This window comes from Entelurus aequoreus, linkage group LG26 (genome assembly GCF_033978785.1).
Source record: "Entelurus aequoreus isolate RoL-2023_Sb linkage group LG26, RoL_Eaeq_v1.1, whole genome shotgun sequence".
In the NCBI taxonomy this organism is placed as follows: domain Eukaryota; kingdom Metazoa; phylum Chordata; class Actinopteri; order Syngnathiformes; family Syngnathidae; genus Entelurus; species Entelurus aequoreus.
In genome coordinates, this window is record NC_084756.1 from 37,233,900 (window position 1) to 37,256,210 (window position 22,311).

General features: G+C 33.8%; 2 protein-coding genes across 4 annotated transcripts in view; both read left to right on the forward strand.

Annotated features, from left to right (window-relative positions):
* Positions 1-16,928, forward strand: part of osgn1 (oxidative stress induced growth inhibitor 1) — a 34,328-nt gene extending 17,400 nt beyond the window's left edge. For both annotated transcript variants that reach the window (XM_062037672.1, XM_062037673.1), the window contains 3 exons: positions 2,792-2,991; positions 3,060-3,400; positions 13,631-16,928. In XM_062037672.1, the coding sequence (XP_061893656.1) occupies positions 2,792-2,991; positions 3,060-3,400; positions 13,631-14,158 (1,069 nt within the window). In that variant the 3' untranslated portion in view covers positions 14,159-16,928. The remainder of the gene's footprint in view (positions 1-2,791; positions 2,992-3,059; positions 3,401-13,630) is intronic.
* A 3,716-nt stretch (positions 16,929-20,644) lies between these two features.
* mtss1 (MTSS I-BAR domain containing 1) overlaps positions 20,645-22,311 on the forward strand; it is a 116,868-nt gene continuing 115,201 nt past the window's right edge. For both annotated transcript variants that reach the window (XM_062038085.1, XM_062038086.1), the window contains exon 1: positions 20,645-21,339. In XM_062038085.1, the coding sequence (XP_061894069.1) occupies positions 21,268-21,339 (72 nt within the window). In that variant the 5' untranslated portion in view covers positions 20,645-21,267. The remainder of the gene's footprint in view (positions 21,340-22,311) is intronic.

Below are 22,311 nucleotides of genomic sequence, written 5' to 3' on the forward strand. Positions count from 1 at the left end.
ACGATATGCCACATCATTTGATGTGTTATGCCGTGTTAATTTATGTGGCCCGCAACATCATTTTATGCAGCATTAATTTATGTGGCCCGCAACATCATTTTATGCAGCATTAATTTATGTGGCCCGCAACATTATTGTATGTGATATTCCGCTTTCATTTATGTGGCCCGCAACATCATTTTATGCAGCATTAATTTATGTGGCTCGCCATATTATTGTATGTGACATTCCGCTTTAATTTATGTGGCCCGCAACATCATTTTATGTGATATTACGCTTGAATTTATGTGGCCCGCAACATCATTTTATGTGATATTCCGCTTTAATTTATGTGGCCCGCAACATCATTTTATGTGATATTACGCTTTATTTTATGTGGCCCGCAACATCATTTTATGTGGTATCACGCTTTAATTTATGTGGCCCGCCACATAATTTTCTATATGATATGCCACATTTTTTATATGATATGCCACATCATTTTATGTTATGCCGTTTTAATTTATGTGGCCCGCAACATCATTTTATGCAGCATTAATTTTATGTGGCTCGCCACATTATTGTATGTGACATTCCGCTTTCATTTATGTGGCCCTCCACATCATTTTATATGATATGCCACATCATTTTATGTGATATGCCACATCATTTTATGTGATATGCCACATTAATTTGTGGTTCGCCGCATTAATTTATGTGGTGGTCCACCGTATCAATTTATGTGATATTCCGCATTAATTTATGTGGCCCGCAACATCATTTTATGTGATATGCCGCTTTCATTTAAGTGGCCCGCCACATAATTTTTATATGATATGCCACATAATTTTTATATGATTTGCCACATTAATTTGTGGTTCGCCGCATTAATTTAGCTGGTGGTCCACCGTATCAATTTATGTGATATGCCGCATTTAATTTATGTGATATGCCGCATTTAATTTATGTGATATGCCGCGTTAATTTATGTGATATGCCGCATTAATTTATGTGATATGCCGCTTTAATTTATGTGATATGCCGCTTTAATTTATGAGATATGCCGATTTAATTTATTTGATATGCCACATAATTTTTTATGATATGCCACATTAATTTGTGGTTCGCCGCATTAATTTAGCTGGTGGTCCACCGTATCAATTTGTTATATGCCGCATTAATTTATGTGATATGCCGCGTTAATTTATGTGATATGCCTATGTGATATGCCGCATTAATTTATGTGATATGCCGCATTAATTTATGTGATATGCCTATGTGATATGCCGCATTAATTTATGTCATATGCCGCATTAATTTGTGTGATATGCTGCCTTATTTTATGTGATATGCCGCTTTAATTTATGTGATATGCCGTGATATGCCGCTTTAATTTATGTGATATGCCGCATTAATTTATGTGATATGCCGCTTTAATTTATGTGACATGCCCCATTAATTTGTGATATGCCTATGAGATATGCCGCATTAATTTATGTGATTTGCCGCATTAATTTATGTGATTTGCCGCGTTAATTTATGTGATTTGCCGCGTTAATTTATGTGATTTGCCGCGTTAATTTATGTGATATGCCGCATTAATTTATGTGATATGCCTATGTGATATGCCACATTAATTTATGTGATATGCCGCATTAATTTATGTGATATGCCGCATTAATTTATGTGATATGCCGCATTATTTTATGTGATATGCCGCCTTATTTTATGTGATATGCCGCGTTAATTTATGTGATATGCCGCGTTAATTTATGTGATATGCCGCGTTAATTTATGTGATATGCCGCATTAATTTATGTGATATGCCACATTAATTTATGTGATTTGCAGCGTTAATTTATGTGATTTGCAGCGTTAATTTATGTGATATGCCGCCTTAATTTATGTGATATGCCGCGTTAATTTATGTGATATGCCGCGTTAATTTATGTGATATGCCGCGTTAATTTATGTGATATGCCGCGTTAATTTATGTGATATGCCGCGTAAATTTATGTGATAAGCCGCATTAATTTATGTGATAAGCCGCATTAATTTATGTGATAAGCCGCATTAATTTATGTGATATGCTGCATTAATTTATGTGATATGCCGCTTTAATTTATGTGATAAGCCGCATTAATTTATGTGATAAGCCGCATTAATTTATGTGATATGCTGCATTAATTTATGTGATATGCCACATTAATTTATGTGATATGCCGCATTAATTTATGTGATATGCCGCATTAATTTATGTGATATGCCGCATTAATTTATGTGATATGCCGCATTAATTTATGTGATAAGCCGCATTAATTTATGTGATAAGCCGCATTAATTTATGTGATATGCCGCATTAATTTATGTGATATGCCACATTAATTTATGTGATATGCCGCATTAATTTATGTGATATGCCGCATTAATTTATGTGATATGCCGCATTAATTTATGTGATAAGCCGCATTAATTTATGTGATAAGCCGCATTGTTTTATGTTGCGTGCCGCGTATGCAGCATAAATGTATGTGGCCCGCCACATCATTTTTTGTGATATGCCGGTTAATTTGCCGTTAATGTCATGTATTATTCTTTCATATTTGGCATCCAAATGTCCTCATCCAGTTGAAGAAGACGTGATCCAAGCAAGTTGTCCATCACAATGATAGTCGTGACAAAGAGTTTGATGGAAGTGTACATGATATATACAAGCTGGATTGTGGCCCTTAATAAAAGAGCCCTGATTGAGATGAGCACTTTGAGGTGAGACGTGGCGAGCTTCATGGCGTGCTCTACTTCCTGCCATCAGGAACGTGCGTAACGACCGCGCCACGCCAGCAGAGATCGCCTCCTACTACCAGCACTACGTCTCCCAGATGTCCCTGGAGGACAACTTTGCCTGCAGGACCGTTGTTACCTCGGTAACCAGGCGCCCCGGCAACCAGGAGGGGTCGCCTCCCTGCTGGAGAGTGAAGGGACTGCAGTGCCGCGAGGGGGCGGAGCTTGGAGGTATGATGAAGATGCCGCAGTGCATGTATGGCCGTGATAAATGAGGCGTGTGTTCCCTCCTTGACTAGATGCCTCCACATCAGAGAAGGTGCCTTTCTCCCTGCTGGCCCACAACGTGGTCCTGGCGACCGGGACTCACGACATCCCGGCCAGACTGGGCGTGGAGGGCGAGTCCCTGCCTTACGTCTGCCACTCCTTCTGGGAGCTGGAGGCCGCCATCTCCCGCGGCGAGCTGGACGAGTCCTCGGACCCGGTGCTGGTGGTGGGGGCGGGTCTGACGGCGGCTGACGCCGTGCTGGCGGCCCACCACCTCAGCACGCCCGTCTACCACGTCTTCCGGCGCTCTGTGACCGACCCCGGCCTCATCTTCAATCAGCTACCCAAGATGCTCTACCCGGAATACCACAAGGTAACGCTTGTTATTACCTAAACTCCACAACACAAATCACGATTCATTTAGACAAGATCTCAATTATTTATGTACTTTACGCTGTGTTCATGACACGTACTGACATACACCATCTCAAATAACTATAGTATCAAGACTATCAATATTTTCATTTAAAAAAATAATATTAGAGCATAAAGATGTAGTATTTCACTACTACTGTAGTCTTATACACTACATCACAATTATGGCTGTAACAGAAAATATGTATAAATATTCATGTATAAGGACACGATATTATTACACAACTGCCTATACATTTAATTAGCAGGGCTGTGAATCTTTCAACACCACAGGATTTGATTTGATTCTTGGGATAACGATTCGATTCGGAATCGATTCTTGATTCAAAATCTATACTTTTTCAGTAGCGTTGAGTGCCAGTTCTATGATTAACTACATTCATGAATGATGGGTTTTTAACATGTAAAGCGACTTTGGGTACTTAGAAAAGCGCTATATAAATCCCAGTTATTATTCCTCCATAAAATAGATCAACAGCTAATATCAGTTAAAGAAAACTGGTTTTGTTTAATAAAATTCTACCCAAACATTTAATAAAGTCAAGTACAAATAAGGCAACAACAGACGTATCCAACTCTTCTTTTTTCTAAAGTAAATGTGTACAGCAGATATAGATCATCTACATCAACTATATGATTTGTCGGAGTAGCTGGACAGGACAGATTGTGGAATTTTTATTTTTATTTTAAACAATTTTAATCGATTAAAAATAGTTACAAATAAGAATTGCAGTTAATTGGAAAATCAGACATTTCTTTGGCACCCCTATTTAATTATTATGGGAAAATAATAATTAAAAAAATAAATATATATATAGATATATTTTTATTTTTTTATTTTTTTTATCGATTAAAAATCGTTCGAAATAAGAATCGCAAATAATCAGAAAATCTGACATTTTTGGGCTCCCTATTTAATTATTATGGAAAAAAAAAAAAAATGCATATATTTTTATTTTTTTTATCGATTAAAAATCGTTCCAAATAAGAATCGCAATTAATCAGAAAATCTGAAATTTTTGGGCTCCCTATTTAATTATTATGGAAAAAAAAAATATATAGATATATTTTTATTTTTTTAATTTTTTTTATCGATTAAAAATCGTTCCAAATAAGAATCGCAATTAATCAGAAAATCTGACATTTTTGGGCTCCCTATTTAATTATTATGGGAAAAAAATATATATATTTTTTTTTTTAATCGCTTAAAAATTGTTACAAATAAGAATCGCAATTAATCTCAAAATCAGACATTTTTTTGGCACCCCTATTTAATTATAATAGGATTTTTTTTTTTAAATTTGTTTTTAATTGATTAAAAATTGTAACAAATAAGCATCGCAATTCATTTGAAAATCAGACATTTCTTTGGCACCCCTATTTAATTATAATGGGGGAAAAAAGGAGAAAATAAATACATTTAAAAATACATATAGATATTTTTTTTTATTTATTTTTTTTTTTATTTATTTATTTATTTTTTTTTATCGATTGAAAATCGTTCCAAATAAGAATCGCAATTAATCAGAAAATCTGACATTTTTGGGCTCCCTATTTAATTATTATGGAAGAAAAAAAAAATATATATTTTTTTTTAATCGCTTAAAAATTGTTACAAATAAGAATCGCAATTAATCTCAAAATCAGACATTTTTTGGCACCCCTATTTAATTATTATGGGATTTATTTTTTTAAATTAGTTTTTAATTGATTAAAAATGGTTACAAATAAGCATCGCAATTAATTTGAAAATCAGACATTTCTTTGGCACCCCTATTTAATTATTATGGGGGAAAAAAAGAAAAAAAAATACATTTAAAAATACATATATATATATATATATATATATATATATATATATATATATATATATGTATATATATATATATATGTATATGTATATGTATATGTATATGTATATATATATGTATATATATATGTATATATATATTTTTTTTATCGATTGAAAATCGTTCCAAATAAGAATCGCAATTAATCTATAAATTTGAAATTTTTTGGCACCCTATTTAATTATTATGGGAAAAAAAATTATATATTTTTTTAATCGATTAAAAATTGTTACAAATAAGAATCGCAATTAATCTCAAAATCAGACATTTTTTTGGCACCCCCATTTAATTATTATGGGATTTATTTTTTTAAATTTGTTTTTAGTTGATTAAAAATGGTTACAAATAAGCATCGCAATTAATTTGAAAATCAGACATTTCTTTGGCACCCCTATTTAATTATTATGGGGGGGAAAAAAGAAAAAAAAATACATTTAAAAATACATACATATATATATATATATATATATATATATATATATATATATATATATATATATATATATATATATATGTATGTATGTATGTATGTATGTATGTATGTATGTATGTATGTATGTATGTATGTATATATATGTATGTATATATATATATATATATATATATATATATATATATTTTTTTTTTTTTTTATCGATTGAAAATCGTTCCAAATAAGAATCGCAATTAATCTATAAATTTGAAATTTTTTGGCACCCTATTTAATTATTATGGAAAAAAAAATTATATATTTTTTTAATCGATTAAAAATTGTTACAAATAAGAATCGCAATTAATCTCAAAATCAGACATTTTTTGGCACCCCCATTTAATTATTATGGGATTTATTTTTTTAAATTTGTTTTTAATTGATTAAAAATGGTTACAAATAAGCATCGCAATTAATTTGAAAATCAGACATTTCTTTGGCACCCCTATTTAATTATTATGGGGGGAAAAAAGAAAAAAAAAACATTTAAAAATACATATATATATATATATATATATATATATATATATATATATATTTATTTATTTTTTTTATCGATTGAAAATCGTTCCAAATAAGAATCGCAATTCATCTATAAATTTGAAATTTTTTGGCACCCTATTTAATTATTATGGAAAAAAAAATTATACGTTTTTTTAATCGATTAAAAATTGTCACAAATAAGAATCGCAATCAATCTCAAAATCAGACTTTTTTTGGCACTCCTATTTAATTATGTATTTTTTTACATACACTTTGAAAAAAATCGTATTTAAATTTAAAATACGCCATCATTTTACTGCAGAATTGACAGTGATTTTTACGGTATAATACTGTTGATGGAAACACGCGACCGCTGTCTTTTGGGGGTCTACAAACCGCCGTATATTTTAGGGTACAGAACTGGCAGCTCAGACACAGGCTTGTACTGTAAAAAACAGCGCTACCCTTTTTATGAATGAAAAAACAACACTGGAGGTTTTTTTTACCGTAACATTTATTCCATCATTTTTAAACTTGATAGATAACTTGCTTTGAAATTGTTTTTTTTCTCCAAAAATTTTTAGGTAATGTATGATAATATAATATTTGTTGCATTACTAGATAATATTAAAAGATATTTCAATTGCATGTATTTTTTCCTAAATTAATGAAGATCAAGTATTTAATTAAGACATGTCAGAAAGATGTGTTGGACTTGTCCCATCTGCTGCCCCCTAGTGGCCATTAAACGGCACTGCAGCCATGTTTGCTACTGTGACACTTGTCTTGTACCTTCTTGTATTTATAGTTCCTTTCAACCTAATACTGGGCCATATATATATCAATGTAATCATAGTAGTATCGACTAGATACGCTCCTGTACTTGGTATCATTACAGTGGATGTCAGGTGTAGATCCACCCATGGCGTTTGTTTACATTGTGACGGCGGTGAGCTATTGTATCCTCCTACGGTGTGTAGTGAAGCATGTTTAGCTATTCCTCGTCCTGCAGTGATAATGATACTTGTAAGGAGGCGAGGATTAGTCATTTAGAAGTAGCTAAAACTGTGCCATGTCTTAAAGCAGCTCTTCCTGAGGGTGTTTCAGTGTTATAACTTCACCTTCATCTTGACTTTTTACACCAAAATGCGTCCATTCTCCCTTTTCTGTCTACACACTGTGTCTGCTTGTAAGTACTCTGTGCGTGTGCGCTGCCGAACATGCTCCTCTGCTCGTAAAACCAGCAATGTCACGACGCGCCGTCATGCCTGTGAAAAAAAATAAATAAATATGGGTAACCGGTACTTTTCAAACAGAATATAATATCGTTTTTGATGAATTAGTACCGCGATACTATACTAGTAGCGGTATACCGTACAACTCTATACCAGTTTGATGGATTCAGGCTCGGCTCGCCATCCAGATCTGGAAATCCTTTGTTTCTCTTGAATTAAATACGAGAAGAAAAATCCTTAAATTGGCCGCGCCGTTTTAGAAGCTGCAGGATTCAAAGTGTAGGGGAAAAGTAGAAGCTTCGTCCGGAATTTACAGTTTTTACTAGAGATTGGCAGGCCGATATTATCGGCCGATAAATGCTTTCAAATGTAATATCGGAAATTATCGGTATCATTTTTGGTTTTTTTATCGGTATCATTTTTTTAAAATTTGTTATTTTATTTTATTTTTATTTTTTATTAAATCAACATAAAAAACACAAGATACACTTACAATTAGTGCACCAACCCAAAAAACCTCCCTTCCGCCATTTACACTCATTCAATGTTTTTAAAAAGTACCTTATCTTCACCATACCTGGGTTGTCCAAATTAGGCATAATAATGTGTTAATTCCACAACTGTATATATCGTATCGTTGATATCGGTATCGGTAATTAAGGGTTTGGTCAATATCGGAATATCGGATATCGGCAAAAAGCCATTATTGGACATCCCTAGTTTTTACTAGAGATGTCTGATAATATCGGCCTGCCGATATTATTGGCTGATAAATGCTTTAAAATGTAATATTGGAAATTATCTGTATCGTTTTTTTATTATCGGTATTGGGTTTTTTGGGGGTTTTTTTTATTTTATTAAATCAACATAAAAAACACAAGATTAATTTTACTAATTTTCATTCATTACTAGTTTCTATATAACTGTTTTTATATTGTTTTACTTTCTTTTTTATTCAAGAAAATGTTTTTAATTTATTTATCTTATTTATTATTATTATTTTTTTTTTTAAAGGACCTTATCTTCACCATACCTGGTTGTCCAAATTAGGCATAATAATGTGTTAATTCCACGACTGTATATATCGGTATCGGTTGATATCGGTATCGCTAATTAAGGGTTTGGTCAATATCGGATATCGGCAAAAAGCCATTATTGGACATCCCTCGTTTTTACTAGAGATGTCTGATAATATCAGCCTGCCGATATTATCGGCTGATAAATGCTTTAAAATGTAATATCGGAAATTATCGTTATCGGTTTTTTATTATCGGTATTGTTTTTTTATTTATTTTTATTTTATTTTTTATTAAATCAACATAAAAAACAAGATTAATTTTACTAATTTTCATGAATTACTAGTTTCTATGTAACTGTTTTTATATTGTTTTACTTTATTTTTTATTCAAGAAAATGTTTTTAATTTATTTATATTATTTATTTATTTATTTTTAAAAAGTACCTTATCTTCACCATACCTGGTTGTCTAAATTAGGCATAATAATGTGTTAATTCCACGACTATATATATCGGTATCGGTTAATATCGGTATCAGTAATAATAGATTTTATTTGTAAAAAGCACTTTATATTGAGTAAACAATCTCAAAGTGCTACAGTGTATTAAAAATAAATAAATAAATAAAAAAGATAATAAAGAAATAAATAAAAATAAAAACTAGAACAGCCAAATAGCTATAGCTAGTATGCACATATCTAAAAAAATGTTTTTTTAAAAAAAAGAAGGGCTTTTAAGCCTTTTTTGAAAGCATCCACAGTCTGTGGTACCCTCAGGTGGTCAGGGAGAGCGTTCCACAGACTGGGAGCGGTGGAGCAGAAAGCCCGGTCTCCCATTGTTCGTAGCTTTTAACAGTTAATTTTACTAATTTTCATGAATTGCTAGTTTCTATGTAACTGTTTTTATATTGTTTTACTTTCTTTTTTATTCAAGAAAATGTTTTTAATTTATTTATCTTATTTATTTATTTATTTTTTAAAAGGGCCTTATCTTCACCATACCTGGTTGTCCAAATTAGGCATAATAATGTGTTAATTCCACGACTGTATATATCGGTATCGGTTAATATCGGTATCGGTAATAATAGATTTTATTTGTAAAAAGCACTTTATATTGAGTAAACAATCTCAAAGTGCTACAGTGTATTTAAAATAAATAAATAAATAAATAAAAAAGATAATAAAGAAATAAATAAAAATAAAAACTAGAACAGCCAAATAGCTATACCTAGTATGCACATATCTAAAAAAAGTTGTTTTTTTTTTAAAAAGAAGGGCTTTTAAGCCTTTTTTTGAAAGCATCCACAGTCTGTGGTGCCCTCAGGTGGTCAGGGAGAGCATTCCACAGACTGGGAGCGGCGGAGCAGAAAGCCCGGTCTCCCATTGTTCGTAGCTTTTAACAGTTAATTTTACTCATTTTAATTAATTACTAGTTTCTATGTAACTGTTTTTATATTGTTTTACTTTCTTTTTTATTCAAGAAAATGTTTTTAATTTATTTATCTTATTTATTTATTTCTTTTTTAAAAGGGCCTTATCTTCACCATACCTGGTTGTCCAAATTAGGCATAATAATGTGTTAATTCCACGACTGTATGTATCGGTATCGGTTGATATCGGTAATTAAGAGTTGGACAATATCGGATATCGGCAAAAAAGCCATTATGGGACATCCCTCGTTTTTACTAGAGATGTCTGATAATATCAGCCTGCCGATATTATCGGCTGATAAATGCTTTAAAATGTAATATCGGAAATTATCGGTATCGTTTTTTTATTATCGGTATTGTTTTTTTTTGTTTTGTTTTTTTTTGTTTTTTTTTAATTAAATCAACAAAAAAACACAAGATTAATTTTACTAATTTTCATGAATTACTAGTTTCTATGTGTCTGTTTTTATATTGTTTTACTTTCTTTTTTATTCAAGAAAATGTTTTTAATTTATTTATCTTATTTATTTATTTTTATTTTTTAAAGGGCCTTATCTTCACCATACCTGGTTGTCTAAATTAGGCATAATAATGTGTTAATTCCACGACTATATATATCGGTATCGGTTAATATCGGTATCGGTAATAATAGATTTTATTTGTAAAAAGCACTTTATATTGAGTAAACAATCTCAAAGTGCTACAGTGTATTAAAAATAAATAAATAAATAAAAAAGATAATAAATAAATAAATAAAAATAAAAACTAGAACAGCCAAATAGCTATAGCTAGTATGCACATATCTAAAAACAGGTTTTTTTTTTTAAAAGAAGGGCTTTTAAGCCTTTTTTGAAAGCATCCACAGTCTGTGGTGCCCTCAGGTGGTCAGGGAGAGCGTTCCACAGACTGGGAGCGGCGGAGCAGAAAGCCCGGTCTCCCATTATTCGTAGTTTTTAACAGTTAATTTTACTCATTTTAATTAATTACTAGTTTCTATGTAACTGTTTTTAGATTGTTTTACTTTCTTTTTTATTCAAGAATTTTTTTTAAATTTATTTATCTTATTTATTTTTAAAAAGTACGTTATCTTCACCATACCTGGTTGTCCAAATTAGGCATAATAATGTGTTAATTCCACGACTGTATATATCGGTATCGGTTGATATCGGTATCGCTAATTAAGGGTTTGGTCAATATCGGAATATCGGATATCGGCAAAAAGCCATTATTGGACATCCCTAGTTTTTACTAGAGATGTCTGATAATATCAGCCTGCCGATATTATCGGCTGATAAATGCTTTAAAATGTAATATTGGAAATTATCGTTATCGGTTTTTTATTATCGGTATTGTTTTTTTAATTTTTTTTTATTTTATTTTTTATTAAATCAACATAAAAAACAAGATTAATTTTACTAATTTTCATTCATTACTAGTTTCTATGTAACTGTTTTTATATTGTTTTACTTTCTTTTTTATTCAAGAAAATGTTTTTAATTTATTTATCTTATTTATTTATTTAATTTTTTTTAAAAGGACCTTATCTTCACCATACCTGGTTGTCCAAATTAGGCATAATAATGTGTTAATTCCACGACTGTATATATCGGTATCGGTTGATATCGGTATCGGTAATTAAGGGTTTGGTCAATATCGGATATCGGCAAAAAGCCATTATTGGACATCCCTAGTTTTTACTAGAGATGTCTCATAATATCGGCCTGCCGATATTATTGGCTGATAAATGCTTTAAAATGTAATATCGGAAATTATCGGTATCGGTTTTTTATTATCGGTATTGGGTTTTTTAATATTTTTTTATTTTTATTAAATCAACATAAAAAACACAAGATTAATTTGACTAATTTTCATGAATTGCTAGTTTCTATGTAACTGTTTTTATATTGTTTTACTTTCTTTTTTATTCAAGAAAATGTTTTTAATTTATTTATCTTATTTTTTTTATTTTTTATTTTTTAAAGGACCTTATCTTCACCATACCTGGTTGTCCAAGTTAGGCATAATAATGTGTTAATTCCACGACTGTATATATCGGTATCGGTTAATATCGGTATCGGTAATAATAGATTTTATTTGTAAAAAGCACTTTATATTGAGTAAACAATCTCAAAGTGCTACAGTGTATTAAAAATAAATAAATAAATAAATAAAAAAGATAATAAAGAAATCAATAAAAATAAAAACTAGAACAGCCAAATAGCTATAGCTAGTATGCACATATCTAACAAAAGTTTTTTTTTTAAAAGAAGGGCTTTTAAGCCTTTTTTGAAAGCATCCACAGTCTGTGGTGCCCTCAGGTGGTCAGGGAGAGCGTTCCACAGACTGGGAGCGGCGGACCAGAAAGCCCGGTCTCCCATTGTTCGTAGCTTTTAACAGTTAATTTTACTCATTTTCATTAATGACTAGTTTCTATGTAACTGTTTTTATATTGTTTTACTTTCTTTTTTATTCAAGAAAATGTTTTTAATTTATTTATCTTATTTTTTTTATTTTTTATTTTTTAAAGGACCTTATCTTCACCATACCTGGTTGTCCAAGTTAGGCATAATAATGTGTTAATTCCACGACTGTATATATCGGTATCGGTTAATATCGGTATCGGTAATAATAGATTTTATTTGTAAAAAGCACTTTATATTGAGTAAACAATCTCAAAGTGCTACAGTGTATTAAAAATAAATAAATAAATAAATAAAAAAGATAATAAAGAAATCAATAAAAATAAAAACTAGAACAGCCAAATAGCTATAGCTAGTATGCACATATCTAACAAAAGTTTTTTTTTTAAAAGAAGGGCTTTTAAGCCTTTTTTGAAAGCATCCACAGTCTGTGGTGCCCTCAGGTGGTCAGGGAGAGCGTTCCACAGACTGGGAGCGGCGGACCAGAAAGCCCGGTCTCCCATTGTTCGTAGCTTTTAACAGTTAATTTTACTCATTTTCATTAATGACTAGTTTCTATGTAACTGTATTTATATTGTTTTACTTTCTTTTTTATTCAAGAAAATGTTTTTAATTTATTTATCTTATTTATTTATTTATTTTTTAAAAGTACCTTATCTTCACCATACCTGGTTGTCCAAATTAGGCATAATAATGTGTTAATTCCACGACTGTATATATCGGTATCGGTTGATATCGGTATCTGTAATTAAGGGTTTGGTCAATATTGGAATATCGGATATCGGCAAAAAGCCATTATGGGACATCCCTAGTTTTTACTAGAGATTTCTGATAATATCGGCCTGCCGATATTATTGGCTGATAAATGCTTTAAAATGTAATATTGGAAATGATCTGTATCGGTTTTTTATTATCGGTATTGTTTTTTTTTTTTTAATTAAATCAACATAAAAAACACAAGATTAATTTGACTAATTTTCATTCATTACTAGTTTCTATGTAACTGTTTTTATATTGTTTTACTTTCTTTTTTATTCAAGAAAATGTTTTTAATTTATTTATCTTATTTATTTATTTATTTTTTAAAAGGACCTTATCTTCACCATACCTGGTTGTCCAAATGAGGCATAATAATGTGTTAATTCCACGACTGTATATATCGGTATCGGTTGATATCGGTAATTAAGAGTTGGACAATATCGGAATATCGGCAAAATAGCCATTATCGGACATCCTGTGATTGGTTGTTGCTGGTGTGTCTGCAGGTGCACCAGATGATGATGCAACAGCAACACCAAGAAGGTTCCGCCCCTCAGCACCACCTCCAGAGCTCCTCCCCCCCGCCCTCCTCTCCCTACGCCGGCTACCTGTGCTTCCCCCGCCACCGGGTGGCCGCCTTCCGCCCCGACCGCAAGTGCGTGCTGCAGTCCGACTCGGGCCAGTCCACGGTGGTCCAGGTGTCCAAGGCGCTGGTCCTGATCGGCGCCCACCCCAACCTGTCCTTCCTCGCCGACGACGGGCGCCCGCTGGGCGTGCGGCCCGACGAGCCGGTCACGTGCCGCAGGAACCCCGTGGACGTGGACCCCTACACCAACGCGGTGCTGGCGGCGGAGGGCCCGGGCCTGTACGCCATGGGGCCGCTGGTGGGGGAGAACTTTGTCAGGTTCCTGAAGGGAGGAGCCCTGGCCATCGCCAGCGACCTGGCCAAGAGACACAGGCGGGGCGGGGGGGAGGGGGAGGGGCTTATGTCCTCGGACAGACTGGTGGACAGACGGAGCGTCTTTTACTCCTGATGTCATCCAGCAACTAATGAAGGACCAACTGGAACAACCTCATCAAGATCAACTTTAGTCTTCTTTACACTTTTTCACCAGACCAAAGTCACACTGAGTGGTCCACGGTATTGATTATTGACTCGTTATTACACAGCAGTCATTAGTCGTGTCCTCTCCCAGCAGGCAGCAGACATTGAAACAACGTTGACAACTTGTTAGATTAGGTCCTGACGTTAAGTAACTCAAATACAACGTTGAAACAACATGCTTTTAATTAATTACGTTTATTATATTTCTGGGTGTTGTTGACAACGTTGAAACAACGTGCTTTCTGACGACGTTTAATCAATGTTGGCTTCTGACTTTGATTTGATCATTGAAATGTGGTCATTTCCCAACCAATATTCTACCACACAAATATGACGTTGAAACAACATGTTTTTAATTACGTTTATTATATTTCTGGGTGTTGTTGAATTTTGGTAATTTCCCAACCAATATTCTACAATACAACGTTGAAACAACATGTTTTTAATTACGTTTATTATATTTCTGGGTGTTGTTGAATTTTGGTAATTTCCCAACCAATATTCTACAATACAACGTTGAAACAACATGTTTTTAATTACGTTTATTATATTTCTGGGTGTTGTTGATATGACCGTTGAATTTTGGTCATTTCCCAACCAATATTCTACAATACAACGTTGAAACAACATGTTTTTAATTACGTTTATTATATTTCTGGGTGTTGTTGATTTGACCGTTGAATTTTGGTCATTTCCCAACCAATATTCTACAATACAACGTTGAAACAACATGTTTTTAATTACGTTTATTATATTTCTGGGTGTTGTTGATTTGACCATTGAATATTGGTCATTTCCCAACCAATATTCTAAAATACAACGTTGAAACAACATGTTTTTAATTACGTTTATTATATTTCTGGGTGTTGTTGATTTGACCATTGAATATTGGTCATTTCCCAACCAATATTCTAAAATACAACGTTGAAACAACATGCTTTTAATTACGTTTATTATATTTCTGGGTGTTGTTGATTTGACCATTGAATATTGGTCATTTCCCAACCAATATTCTAAAATACAACGTTGAAACAACATGCTTTTTGACGACGTTTATTCAATGTTGGGTTCTGACGTTGATTTCATCATTGAAATTATGTCATTTTTTTAACCAATATTCTAAAATAGGATGTTGAAACAACATGCTTTCAATAACGTTTATTCAATTTCTGGGTGTTGTTAATTTGACCGTTGAATTTTGGTCATTTCCCAACCAATATTCTACAACACAAATACGACGTTGAAACAACATATTTTTTTAATAACGTTTATTATATTTCTGGGTGTTGTTGATTTGACCATTAAAGTTTGGTCATTTCCCAACCAACAACGTGGATCCAACGTCGGACATCAACATTCATCAACTATTTTTCAACGTTGTTTCAAAGTCCGTTTTAAAGGACATGTACGTATAATCAACGTTGTATCATCATGTCTTGTGCCCGCTAGGTAAGCACAGTTTTTGGCCATAACTCTACTAGGCAAGAACACTAATAAGACCGGCTGAGATACTTAATCCAGAACATTCTATGTCATTGAAATGGTACTACTAATTATGATGAATATTTTATCAATCTTATAAAGTAGGGGTGTCCAAAGTGCGTGCAGGGGTTTGTTTACGGCCCACGCCTTGTTTTTTATTGACACATTCTGAAGACAAACCTAACACAAAAACTACAATATGCCATTTTGAGAGAAACCGCGTTGTGGATGCTGAACCTAAATGCTAATGTTAGCATGCTAACAGTTAAAATACGTCAGGAATAAATGACCATGAAGCGTATGCATGTAAAATTAGCTAGCATGTGTCCAGTACAGAGCTACATGACTCTGAGGCATTGGGCTGCAAAATGGCACCAGGCTAATGTTAGCATTACGCTAACAGCTAACATGTGTCCAGTACCAGGTTACGTGACTGAAATTTTACATTGGCTGAAAAATTTTAGCACGGTGATGTTAGCGCGCTAACAGTTAGCATGTGTGAAGTACCAGGTTATACAACTAAGGTGTTTGGCTGCAAAATTGGCAAACAAAAGTTAGCGTGATCATGTTAGCATTCTAACATGTTAACGTTAGCATGCTAACAACTATAAGTTATAGGACTGAGGCATTCGGCTGCAAAATTGGCTACAAACGTTAACGCTAGCATGCTAAATTGCTTAATTTAGGGCGCATTTGTTGCTGGTAACACAAAGCTAAGATTGGACGTGGTGTTTAGCATTTATTAGTAAACCTTTATTGTTTAGTTTCTAATATCGGTAATGTATCAAAGCAGTTTTTATGTTTGGACACGCCTGTTGCAAAGGTTACTGATTGTCGTTATTATTTGATCACTTTGTACATTTCAGCGGCTGTCCTGTCAACACTTGACTTCTTCCTGTCGCTTTTTTCACCTCAAAGAATCAAGCAGGAAATGCTCTGTGACCTGAATGACCTTGAACTCGAAGGTAAACCATGTCGGATTGTGTCAGGGACTGAAGGACGCTTAATGATTCATTTCACTTTCTGCTCATTCCGACACGTGAACCCAAGCAACACTTTATTTGACCTTGTATTTATCTTTGTTTTGTTTTGGATCTCGGCCAGCTGTGCCTTTCATGGCGTGCATCATGTCAACCAATCATTTAGCTTTTTCTTTTTATGTACTGTATTGATTGGTGCTGCTCATGTCACTTCCCAATAAAATGCTCATTTCATGACTTCCGCTGTGTTATTTTGTAATAAAATGCCCATTTCATGACTTCCGGTGTGTTACTTTGTAATGTAATGCCCGTTTTGTGACTTCCGGTGTTTTATTTTGTAATAAAATGCCCATTTCATGACTTCCGGTGGGTTGATTTGTAATAAAATGCCCATTTCATGACTTCCGGTTTGTTGTTTTGTGATAAAATGCCCATTTCATGACCTCCGGTGTGTTATTTTCTAATAAAATGCCCATTTCATGACTTCCGGTGTGTTGATTTGTAATAAAATGCCCATTTCATGACTTCCGGTGAGTTATTTTGTAATAAAATGCCCATTTCAAGACTTCCGGTTTGTTGTTTTGTGATAAAATGCCCATTTCATGACTTCCGGTGAGTTATTTTTTAATAAAATGCCCATTTCAAGACTTCCGGTTTGTTGTTTTGTGATAAAATGCCCATTTCATGACTTCCGGTGTGTTACTTTGTAATGTAATGCCCGTTTTATGACTTCCGGTGTTTTATTTTGTAATAAAATTCCCATTTCATGACTTCCGGTGAGTTATTTTGTAATAAAATGCCCATTTCATGACTTCCGGTGAGTTATTTTTTAATAAAATGCCCATTTCAAGACTTCCGGTTTGTTGTTTTGTGATAAAATGCCCATTTCATGACTTCCAGTGTGTTATTTTCTAATAAAATGCCCATTTCATGACTTACGGTGTGTTGATTTGTAATAAAATGCCCATTTCATGACTTCCGGTGAGTTATTTTGTAATAAAATGCCCATTTCATGACTTCCGGTGTGTTGATTTGTAATAAAATGCCCATTTCATGACTTCCAGTGAGTTATTTTTTAATAAAATGCCCATTTCAAGACTTCCGGTGTTATTTTGTAATTAAATGCCCATTTCATGACTTCCGGTGTGTTATTTTGTAATTAAATGCCGATTTCATGACTTCCATTGTGTTATTTTGTAACAAAATGCCCATTTCATGACTTCCGGTGTGTTGTTTTTGTGCAATAACAGACATTTTCCTCAGATTTGGGAAAGAGCTGTTGCACCTTTTGGCCACAGGGTGTCACTGTTGCTTCAGAAAAAGCAACTTTTGTTGTATCCATGCATGAAAATGTTGAATAAAAATGCCCATTTCATGACTTTCGGTGTGTTATTTTGTGCAATAACAGACATTTTCCCCAAAGTTGGGAACGAGCAGTTGCAACATTGGGCCACAGGGTGTCACTGTTGCTTCACAAAGAGCAACTTTTGTTGTATCCATGCATGAAAAATGAGAATAAAATGCCCATTACATGACTTCCGGCGTGTTATTTTGTGCAATAACAGACATTTTCCTCAGATTTGGGAAAGAGCTGTTGCACCTTTTGGCCACAGGGTGTCACTGTTTCTTCAGAAAAAGCAACTTTTGTTGTATCCGTGCATGAAAAATGAGCCTAAACGTTTGTTTTGAACGCATGCAAAAGCTACAACACGACATGTTGTTTGTTTTTTCACAGTTAAAGTACATTGTTGTTCACCAATGGAGTTGGTCTCCATGGAAACCAGACTGGGATTTGTCAGGCAGGTGGTCGCGTTGATTCAGCGAAACGCGGTTGCCATGGTAACGGACTGTCAGCGAGGTTGCTAGGGCGGTGACTCGGCAAAACACTGTGCACGTTCTGTGTGTACTTCCTGCTATTATATAATAAAGTTGGCCATTATATAGGTGACTAAGCCACACACAGGAAGTATATTTAACACAATAAGAGTAACGTTTCAAATGTTTTTTTTATAATACTTATTTTTCCTGCATTGTGGTGTCCAAGGTGTGGCCCGAGGGGCATTTGCGGCCCGCACCATAGTGTGGAAATAAAATCAAACACAAAAACAGTAAAAAAATGTAAGAAAAAAACATAATGTAATGAGAAAAAGCTGACAATGTACAAATAATAATAATAATAATACACTTTGTCACATTACTCAAAGCTGACACAAATTATTGTTTTAAATACATATTTTTATGAGGTTGATTTGATCATTGAAATTTGGTCATTTCCCAACCAATATTCTAAAATACAACGTTGAAACAACATGCTTTTAATAACGTTCATTATATTTCCGGGTGTTGTTGATTTGACCATTGAATTTTGGTCATTTCCCAACCAACAACGTGGATCCAATGTTGGACATCAACGTTCATCAGCTGACACAAATTATTGTTTTAAATACATATTTTTGTTTGGTTTTTCAAAATAAAATATTTCAAAATGGCCCCCGCATGCTTTGACTTTTTCAGTCAGTACGCGGCCGTAAGTGGAAAAAGTTTGGACTTCTATTTATTATTACAGTTATTAATAAACATAATAAATATATAATATTGTTTGAGAAAAAAACGTATGCATTCACCATTTATGCACTTTACTCACATTCTAACTAGGGATGTCCGATAATGGCTTTTTTGCCGATATCCGATATTGTCCAACTCTTAATTACTGATACCGATATCAACCGATACCGATATATACAGTCGTGGAATTAACACATTATTATGCCTAATTTGGACAACCAGGTATGGTAAAGATAAGGTCCTTTTTTTTTTTTTAAATTAATAAAGTAAAATAAGATAAATAAATTAAAAACATTTTCCTGAATAAAAAAGAAAGTAAAACAATATAAAAACAGTTACATAGAAACTAGTAATTAATGAAAATGAGTAAAATTAACTGTTAAAAGCTACGAACAATGGGAGACCGGGCTTTCTGCTCCGCCGCTCCCAGTCTGTGGAACGCTCTCCCTGACCACCTGAGGGCACCACAGACTGTGGATGCTTTCAAAAAAGGCTTAAAAGCCCTTCTTTAAAAAATTTTTTTTTTTTTTTTAGATATGTGCATACTAGCTATAGCCATTTGGCTGTTCTAGTTTTTATTTTTATTTATTTCTTTATTATCTTTTTTATTTATTTATTTTTAATACATTGTAGCACTTTGAGATTATTTACTCAATATGAAGTGCTTTTTACAAATACAATCTATTATTATTATTATTATTATTAAAGGTTAGTACTATTAGTGGAGCAGCAGCACGCACAATCATGTGTGCTTACGGACTGTATCCCTTGCAGACTGTATTGATATATATTGATATATAATGTAGGAAGCAGAATATTAATAACGGAAAGAAACAACCCTTTTGTGTGAATGAGTGTAAATGGGGGTAGGGAGGTTTTTTGGGTTGGTGCACTAATGGTAAGTGTATCTTGTGTTTTTTATGATTTAATTAAAAATAATAATAATAATAAAAATAAAAACCCGATACCGATAATAAAAAAAACCTGATACCGATAATTTCCGATATTACATTTTAAAGCATTTATCGGCCGATATTATCGGACATCTGTAATTCTAACACTCATTAATCAACACACTCTCTCCGCCCCCCCGGGACGCCTCTTACTCTCCACCTCACAACAAACACCCACCATGCCTGGACACGCCGCACCATCAAGCTCGTTGTACTCAGTCTTAACCGGATGCTACGTGAAATAAAAATAAAACATTTATTTTTAGCTCTGGTTCGTAAACGATAAAGATTTTAAAAAAAACACCATGCAACGTAAAAAAACACATCAATTCTGAAACGAATGGACACTATGTTACGTTCAGGGAGGAACTTATTTATATAACATCAAGAGCTTTAACTGTGAAATGTGTACCGGATGTGCAGGTTGGTCAACAGCGGGCGGACTTAGCTTTGAGGATGAGGACACTCTCACTTGAAGTGAGGCTTGGAGAAGAAGCCGCGTCCAAAAAGTCGTCATAGAGCAACGTCAAGTGTGTCGGACGCCCAGCAGCGGGACAGTGACGAGGGGCTTGGAGCAGCGGGACGGTGACGAGGAGCTTGGAGCAGCGGGGCGGTGACGAGGGTCTTGGAGGAGCGGGACAAGAGCGGTACGAGTGGCCGGGCGACGCCATCGATGACGGGCTGCTGTGTTCACACAGGTTGCTAGTTAGCTCGCTGCCGTTAGCCGTCTTCCTCCGCTGCCCAGCCACTAAACGCCTCCCGGGGACAACTTTTACACCAAAAAGACATTTCCCCCACCGGTACTTTGCTCGCTAACTCCCTCACAATGTGCTGCTTTTTGGGACGTTTATCCAGTTGGCCGGCCGCTAGCATCGGCTGACCGAAGCGACTTTACTCTTTTTTTTTTTTCCTACAATTTTTTAATTTTTTTTAATATCGCCTTTTTTGTAACAATTTTAACGACAAACTATTCCTGTCGGACTAGTTTAGAATTATTATTTTTTTAAGACTAAAAAAAGTTTTCCTGGAGGATTTCTTCCCCCCCCCGCCTGTGGAAAATGGATGCGGGCATAGAGAAGGAATGCAGCGCCTTGGGAGGGCTCTTCCAGCTCATCATGACCGACATGAAGGTGACGTTTAAAGTTCTTTTTCTAGGGGTTCATGTGTTGAATAAAATCACTCTAGTTGGGGTATTATTCTACCTTTTAACTGGTAGCTCACCAGCTGATTTCATTCGACTAACTCGCCTAAGAGCCCAATAATATTTGCCTAAGCCAGGGTTTGGCAACCCAAAATGTTGAAAGACATACAAAAACGTAAATGGCCTGGAGCCGCAAAAAATGTAAAGACTTGTCGCCTTTAACATGTTTTATATTCTAGTTTCTTCAAAATAGCCACTTTTTGCTCTGATTACTGATTTGCACACTCTTGGCATTCTCTCTGTGAGCTTTTATAAGTTGTGTCTATATTAGCCTACTATCAAAATGACTTTAAAAGTCTTATATAAGTGTTATAATGAAGGCAACACATGATGTAAGTGTCTATATTAGTTATATTAGCCTACTATCAAAATGACTTTAAAAGTCTTATTTAAGTGTTATAATGAAGGCAACACATGATGTAAGTGTCTATATTAGTTATATTAGCCTACTATCAAAATGACTTTAAAATCCTTATATAAGTGTTATAATGAAGGCAACACATGGTGTAAGTGTCTATATTAGCCTACTATCAAAATTACGATGAAAGTCTTATATAAGTGTTATAATGAAGGCAACACATGATGTAAGTGTCTATATTAGCCTACTATCAAAATGACTTTAAAAGCCTTATATAAGTGTTATAATGAAGGCAACACATGGTGTAAGTGTCTATATTAGCCCACTATCAAAATTACGTTAAAAGTCTTATATAAGTGTTATAATGAAGGCAACACATGATGTAAGTGTCTATATTAGTTATATTAGCCTACTATCAACATTACTTTAAAAGTCTTATATAAGTCTTCTAATGATGGCACCACATGATGTAAGTGTCTATATTAGCTATATTAGACTTTAAAATCTTATATAAGTGTTATAATGAAGACAACACAAGATGTA